Source organism: Rana temporaria, chromosome 13 (assembly GCF_905171775.1).
Source record: "Rana temporaria chromosome 13, aRanTem1.1, whole genome shotgun sequence".
Taxonomy (NCBI): Eukaryota; Metazoa; Chordata; class Amphibia; order Anura; family Ranidae; genus Rana; species Rana temporaria.
In genome coordinates this window covers 104581981-104589986 of record NC_053501.1, presented here as the reverse complement: position 1 = coordinate 104589986, position 8006 = coordinate 104581981, and the positions used below count along the sequence as shown (strand labels likewise).

The window sequence follows — 8006 nt, the reverse complement described above, 5'->3', positions numbered from 1 at the left end:
ATACCCTTGTTATGCCCAATTACTTGCATGCAGTTGTGCTCATAAGTTTACATACCCTGGCAGAATTTATTTCTTGTCCATTTTTCAGAGAATATGAATGATAACACAAAAACGTTTCTTTCACTCATGGAATGCGGCACTCATAGGCGGCACTGATGGGCACTCATAGGCGGCACTGATGGGTCCCAATAGGCGGCACCGATGGACAATCATAGGCCGCACTGATGGGTACTTATGGGTGGCACTGTGAGGTAATTATGGGTGGCACTGATAAGTGGCATGGATGGGCACTGATGGTCACTGATAGATGGGCACAGATAGGCACCGATAGGTGACACTTATGAACACTGATGGGTGGCATTGCTGAGCATCACTGGTAAGGGAGTTCGTTTTAAATTACATTTTTTGCAATAATAATGTACCCCAGGGCAGTACCCAGACCCCCATACCCTTTTTATGCCCAATTACTTGCATGCAGTTGTGCTCATAAGTTTACATACCCTGGCAGAATTTATGATTTCTTGGCCATTTTTCAGAGAACATGAATGATAACACAAAAACTTTTCTTTCACTCATGGTATGCGGCACTGATGGGCACTCATAGGCGGCACTGATGGGCACTCATAGGCGGGAATGATGGGCCCCAATAGGCGGCACTGATGGGCACTCATAGGCGGCACTGATGGGTACTTATTGGTGGCACTGATGGTTAATTAGGAGTTGCACTGATAGGTGGCCCGGATGGGCACTGATGGTCACTGATAGATGGGCACAAATGGGCACTGATAGGTGGCACTGATGGGTTGCATTGCTGGGCATCACTGAATTAGTTTGTTTCATAATAGTGACAGTCAGTGCTCATTTGTGGGCACTGATTGGCACATATTGGGCATGTATTTGCATATGTGGTTGGCCATGGGGGATGTATCTGGCCATCCACATGCTTGGGGCTTCCCCGGTGGCCCAGTGTGGGCATCCCTGGGGGGCTGCACTGATAAACAATCAGCGCAGACCCCCCTGTCAGGAGAGCCGCCGATCGGCTCTCCTCTACTCGCGTCTACCAGACGTGAGTGAGGAAAAGCCGATCAACACCTCTTCCTGCTTACATCGTGATCAGCCGTGATTGGACACAGCTGATCACGTGGTAAAGAGCCAGCGTCAGAGGCTCTTTACCGAGATTGGTGTAGTGGTGTGTCAGACCAATCGCTGCTCCACGGGTGTGTGGCGGCTGTTATCCTACTGGACATCATATTACGTCCAGTCAGGATAACGCAACCACTGCCCGGCCATTATTTTGCTATACGCCGGGCAGTAAGTGGTTAAATCATAATGGCAACAGAAACTACCCAAATGACCCCAATCAAAAGTTTACATACCCTGGTGATTTTGGCATACAAGTTGACACAAAGGGGTTCAAATGGCTATTAAAGGTAACCATCCTCTCCTGTAAACTGTTTGCTTGTAATTAGTATGTGTGTATAAAAGAAGTTTCTGGACTCCTGACAGACCCTTACATCTTTCATCCAGTGCTGCACTGACGTTTCTGGATTCTGAGTCACGGGGAAAGCAAAATAATTGGCAAAGGATCTGCGGGAAAAGGTATCTGAACTGTATAAAACAGGAAAGGGATATAAAAAGATATCCATGGAATTAAGAATGCCAATCAGCAGTGTTCAAATTCCAATCAAGAAATGGAAAATGAGCGGTCTGGTGAAACCAAACCACGGTCAGGTAGACTAACTAAAATTTCATCCACAACTGCCAGGAAAATTGTTTGGGATGCAAAGAAAACCCCACAAATAACTTCAGGTGAAATACAGGACTCTCTGAAAACATGTGGTGTGGATGTTTCGAGATGCACAATAAGGAGGCACTTGAAGAAAGATGGGCTGCAGTCGCCAGAAGAAAGACATTACTACGCAAATGCCACAAAGTATCCCACTTACAATACAAGTTATTTGGAGTGATGAGACCAAAGTTGAGCTTTTTGGCCACAACCATAAACACTACATTTGGAGAGGAGTCAACAAGGCCTATGATGAAAGGTACACCATCCAAACTGTGAAACACGGAGGAGGATCGCTGATGTTTTGTGGATGTGTGAACTACAAAGGCACAGGAAATTTGGTCAAAATTGATGGGAAGATGAATGCAGTATGTTATCAAAAAACACTGGAGGAACATTTCATTCATCAGCCAGGAAGCTTTGCATTGGAACGTACTTGGACATTCCAACATGACAATGATCCAAAACACAAGGTAAAGTCCACCTGTCATTGGCCACAGCAGAATAAAGTGAAGGTTCTGGAGTGGCCATCTCAGTCCCCTGACCTCAATATCATTGAGACACTCTGGGAAGATCTCCAACGTGCCGATCATGCAAGACAGCCCAAGAATTTACAGGAACTGGAGGAATTTCTTTAGGGTTATTATTCATATTCTCTGAAAAATGGCCAATAAATCATAAATTCTGCCAGGGCTACCGGTAACCTGATTGGCTGAAGTGTCATCGAGGGCGGGAGAAGACATCGTGGGTCCAGGACGTGGATGGCTGACTCCAGTGAAGGTAAGTGCCGGGCGGGGGGGGGTGGAGGGTGGAGGAAGGGGAGTTTTACAGGGCACATCGGCGACGAAGGGCACAGTGACATCAATGGGCACAGTGGCGACAATAGGCACAATAGGTAGGGATAATTGGCACAGCGGCATGAATGGGCACAGTGGCGACAATTAAAGGGCACAGTGACATCAATGGGCACAGTGGCGACAATAGGCACAGTGGCGACAATGGGCACAATTGGCACATCGGCATGAATGGGCACAGTGGCGACAATTAAAGGGCACAGTGACATCAATGGGCACAGTGGCAACAATGGGCACAGTGGCGACAATTAAAGGGCCAGTGGTGACAATTTGGCACAGTGGCTGCGGTTGATGGCATGGCACAGTGGCTGTGTTTGATGGCATGGCACAGTGGTGACAATTGATGGCACAGTGGCTGCGTTTGATGGCATGGCACAGTGGCTGCATTTAATGGCATGACATAGTGACTGCATATGATGGCATGGAACAGTGGTGACAATTCATGGCACAGTGTCTGCGTTTGATGGCATGGCATAGTGACTGCATTTGATGGCATTGCACAGTGGTGACAATTCATGGCACAGTGGCTGCGTTTGATGGCATGGCATAGTGACTGCATATGATGGCATGGAACAGTGGTGACAATTCATGGCACAGTGGCTGCGTTTGATGGCATGGCATAGTGACTGCATTTGATGGCATGGCACAGTGGTGCGAATTGATGGCACAGTGGCTGCGTTTGATGGCATGGCACAGTGGTGACAATTGATGGCACAGTGGCTGCATTTGATGGGCACAGTGAGGCTGCATTTTTTTTTCCGTTTGCGCCCCTCCAAAAATTTCGAGCACCAGCCGCCACTGGCGGGGACTCAGTAGCACTGGATAAAAAGAACTAAAAACAAGCATTTTAGCAGAAAAAAAAACTATATCCCGTACTTAAAAAAACGAAATTCCATTTTATTAATAAAACGATGGTAACGGTTCTAGAGGCAATGAACCGCCAACGCAGATCCTAAGAGGTGGCGTGATAATGCGTAATGTGAAGCCCTGTACAGCTATATAAAGTTATCCTTGCCATAGTGACCTTAGTATGAATAGAAAGATCCTTTTGAAAGAAACATGTTCCATAATAAATGTACTTTTAGCGTTGCTCTGTGAATACAAGACTAAAAGTGATTGTTCCCGTCGCTGTATTACGCATCCATGTGACGAACGAACTGCTTGGTAAGTTGTTTATGTACGTGGGCAGCCAACGGTACGCAAGAAATCGGGACTAGCGTAGAATATACTGTGGAATGCTGGAGGACTACAAGTCCCAGGATCCCCAGCTAGCCTCAGGGACCAACTGTGCAACTAAGACTTGGTTCACGCCTACAGGGGCGGGTGCGTCTCTACGTGCTTTTTGCGCATTCCTATGCACCGTATGTGGGGCAACCCATTTATTTCAGTGGGCTACCCTACACCCAACTGAGGCTTGGCTTGCACCGACAGGGGTGCCCAAGCGTGGTGCATCTCTACACGTTTTTTTTGTGCGTTCCCATTTGTTGCGTGTAGGGCAGTCCACATATTTCAGTGGGCTATCCTACACCCAGCTAAGGCTTGGATCACACCTACAGGGGCTCCCAAGCGCGGGAGTGTCTCTACACATTTTTTTTTCTGCGCAATCCCGTGCCCAACATGTAGGGCAGCCCATTTATTTCAGTGGACTATCCTACACCCAACTAAGGCTTGGCTCACACCTACAGGGGTGCCCAAGCGTGGGTACGTCTCTACGTGTTTTTTTGCGCATTCCTATGCGCCGTATGTGGGGCAGCCCATTTATTTCAGTGGGCTATGCTACACCCAGCTAAGACTTGGCTCACATCTACAGGGGTGGCAAAGCTTGGGTGCATCTCTACTTGTTTTTTGCGCACTTCCATGCGCCGCATGTAGGGAAGCCCATTTATTTCAGTGGGCTATGCTACACCCAACTAAAGCTTGGCTCACATCTACAGGAGTGCCCAAGCACGGGTGCGCCTCTACGTGTTTTTTGTGTGTTCCCATGTGCCATATGTAGGGAAGCCCATTTATTTCAGTGGGGTACCCTACACCCAACTAAGGCATGGCTCACACACCTATAGGGGTGCCCAAGCGCGGGTGCGTCTCTATGCTTTTTATTGCACATTCCCATGCGCCGCATGTAGGGCAGTCCATTTATCTCAGTGGAGTACCCTACACCCAACTAAGGCTTGGCTCACACCTACAGGGGCGCCCAAGTGTGGTGCGTCTCTACAAGTTTTTTATGCGTTCCCATTCCTTGCATGTATGGCAGTCTATTTATTTCAGTGGGATACCCTGCGTGGGTGCGCCTCTACGTGTGTTTTGCGCATTCTCATGCACCACATGTAGGGAAGCCCATTTATTTCAGTGGAGTACCCTACACCCAACTAAGACTTGGCTCACACCTACAGGGGTGCCCCAACACACATTCCCATGCATCGCATGTAGGGCAGCCCATTCTGTGTTGTGCGGTGTGGGAAGAAGAAGAAGAAGAAGAAGAAGAAGAAGAAGAAGAAGAAGAAGAAGAAGAAGAAGAAGAAGAAGAAGAAGAAGAAGAAGAAGAAGAAGAAGAAGAAGAAGAAGAAGAAGAAGAAGAAGAAGAAGAAGAAGAAGAAGAAGAAGAAGAAGAAGAAGAAGAAGAAGAAGAAGAAGAAGAAGAAGAAGAAGAAGAAGAAGAAGAAGAAGAAGAAGAAGAAGAAGAAGAAGAAGAAGAAGAAGAAGAAGAAGAAGAAGAAGAAGAAGAAGAAGAAGAAGAAGAAGAAGAAGAAGAAGAAGAAGAAGAAGAAGAAGAAGAAGAAGAAGAAGAAGAAGAAGAAGAAGAAGAAGAAGAAGAAGAAGAAGAAGAAGAAGAAGAAGAAGAAGAAGAAGAAGAAGAAGAAGAAGAAGAAGAAGAAGAAGAAGAAGAAGAAGAAGAAGAAGAAGAAGAAGAAGAAGAAGAAGAAGAAGAAGAAGAAGAAGAAGAAGAAGAAGAAGAAGAAGAAGAAGAAGAAGAAGAAGAAGAAGAAGAAGAAGAAGAAGAAGAAGAAGAAGAAGAAGAAGAAGAAGAAGAAGAAGAAGAAGAAGAAGAAGAAGAAGAAGAAGAAGAAGAAGAAGAAGAAGAAGAAGAAGAAGAAGAAGAAGAAGAAGAAGAAGAAGAAGAAGAAGAAGAAGAAGAAGAAGAAGAAGAAGAAGAAGAAGAAGAAGAAGAAGAAGAAGAAGAAGAAGAAGAAGAAGAAGAAGAAGAAGAAGAAGAAGAAGAAGAAGAAGAAGAAGAAGAAGAAGAAGAAGAAGAAGAAGAAGAAGAAGAAGAAGAAGAAGAAGAAGAAGAAGAAGAAGAAGAAGAAGAAGAAGAAGAAGAAGAAGAAGAAGAAGAAGAAGAAGAAGAAGAAGAAGAAGAAGAAGAAGAAGAAGAAGAAGAAGAAGAAGAAGAAGAAGAAGAAGAAGAAGAAGAAGAAGAAGAAGAAGAAGAAGAAGAAGAAGAAGAAGAAGAAGAAGAAGAAGAAGAAGAAGAAGAAGAAGAAGAAGAAGAAGAAGAAGAAGAAGAAGAAGAAGAAGAAGAAGAAGAAGAAGAAGAAGAAGAAGAAGAAGAAGAAGAAGAAGAAGAAGAAGAAGAAGAAGAAGAAGAAGAAGAAGAAGAAGAAGAAGAAGAAGAAGAAGAAGAAGAAGAAGAAGAAGAAGAAGAAGAAGAAGAAGAAGAAGAAGAAGAAGAAGAAGAAGAAGAAGAAGAAGAAGAAGAAGAAGAAGAAGAAGAAGAAGAAGAAGAAGAAGAAGAAGAAGAAGAAGAAGAAGAAGAAGAAGAAGAAGAAGAAGAAGAAGAAGAAGAAGAAGAAGAAGAAGAAGAAGAAGAAGAAGAAGAAGAAGAAGAAGAAGAAGAAGAAGAAGAAGAAGAAGAAGAAGAAGAAGAAGAAGAAGAAGAAGAAGAAGAAGAAGAAGAAGAAGAAGAAGAAGAAGAAGAAGAAGAAGAAGAAGAAGAAGAAGAAGAAGAAGAAGAAGAAGAAGAAGAAGAAGAAGAAGAAGAAGAAGAAGAAGAAGAAGAAGAAGAAGAAGAAGAAGAAGAAGAAGAAGAAGAAGAAGAAGAAGAAGAAGAAGAAGAAGAAGAAGAAGAAGAAGAAGAAGAAGAAGAAGAAGAAGAAGAAGAAGAAGAAGAAGAAGAAGAAGAAGAAGAAGAAGAAGAAGAAGAAGAAGAAGAAGAAGAAGAAGAAGAAGAAGAAGAAGAAGAAGAAGAAGAAGAAGAAGAAGAAGAAGAAGAAGAAGAAGAAGAAGAAGAAGAAGAAGAAGAAGAAGAAGAAGAAGAAGAAGAAGAAGAAGAAGAAGAAGAAGAAGAAGAAGAAGAAGAAGAAGAAGAAGAAGAAGAAGAAGAAGAAGAAGAAGAAGAAGAAGAAGAAGAAGAAGAAGAAGAAGAAGAAGAAGAAGAAGAAGAAGAAGAAGAAGAAGAAGAAGAAGAAGAAGAAGAAGAAGAAGAAGAAGAAGAAGAAGAAGAAGAAGAAGAAGAAGAAGAAGAAGAAGAAGAAGAAGAAGAAGAAGAAGAAGAAGAAGAAGAAGAAGAAGAAGAAGAAGAAGAAGAAGAAGAAGAAGAAGAAGAAGAAGAAGAAGAAGAAGAAGAAGAAGAAGAAGAAGAAGAAGAAGAAGAAGAAGAAGAAGAAGAAGAAGAAGAAGAAGAAGAAGAAGAAGAAGAAGAAGAAGAAGAAGAAGAAGAAGAAGAAGAAGAAGAAGAAGAAGAAGAAGAAGAAGAAGAAGAAGAAGAAGAAGAAGAAGAAGAAGAAGAAGAAGAAGAAGAAGAAGAAGAAGAAGAAGAAGAAGAAGAAGAAGAAGAAGAAGAAGAAGAAGAAGAAGAAGAAGAAGAAGAAGAAGAAGAAGAAGAAGAAGAAGAAGAAGAAGAAGAAGAAGAAGAAGAAGAAGAAGAAGAAGAAGAAGAAGAAGAAGAAGAAGAAGAAGAAGAAGAAGAAGAAGAAGAAGAAGAAGAAGAAGAAGAAGAAGAAGAAGAAGAAGAAGAAGAAGAAGAAGAAGAAGAAGAAGAAGAAGAAGAAGAAGAAGAAGAAGAAGAAGAAGAAGAAGAAGAAGAAGAAGAAGAAGAAGAAGAAGAAGAAGAAGAAGAAGAAGAAGAAGAGAATTGGTGGTTATGGATGATAGTAGAAGAAAATACACAACACCTCTGAGTTCACAGAGACCATCGTTCCCTATGGCTTCAGACAGCACAATGCTCAGAAAATCGATGTAAACCTTTATCTTAATTAGCCTAAGGAGACGTTATTGTTTCAAATATTCCCATCTTCACTGCTGAGGAGGAGACTTGGATGTCCTCCCGCTGCCTGTAAAAGCAATCCAGCAGCTGAATAGCCGCTAGGGTGGCTTTTACATTACAGGGAATCGCTGGCTGAAAACACAGATATCTAAATAATCCCTGTAGC

The 8006-nt window shown here is 43.2% G+C and overlaps 1 protein-coding gene across 1 annotated transcript; it reads right to left on the bottom strand.

The window, feature by feature from the left end:
• Positions 1-5419: 5419 nt before the first annotated feature.
• On the bottom strand, positions 5420-6523 carry LOC120920209 (uncharacterized protein DDB_G0271670-like; the record flags this gene model as incomplete). The annotated part of the gene is made up of 1 exon (XM_040332155.1): positions 5420-6523. A coding segment is annotated over one exon (1104 nt), but the record flags the coding sequence as incomplete, so codon positions are not given.
• Between the last annotated feature and the right edge of the window lie 1483 nt (positions 6524-8006).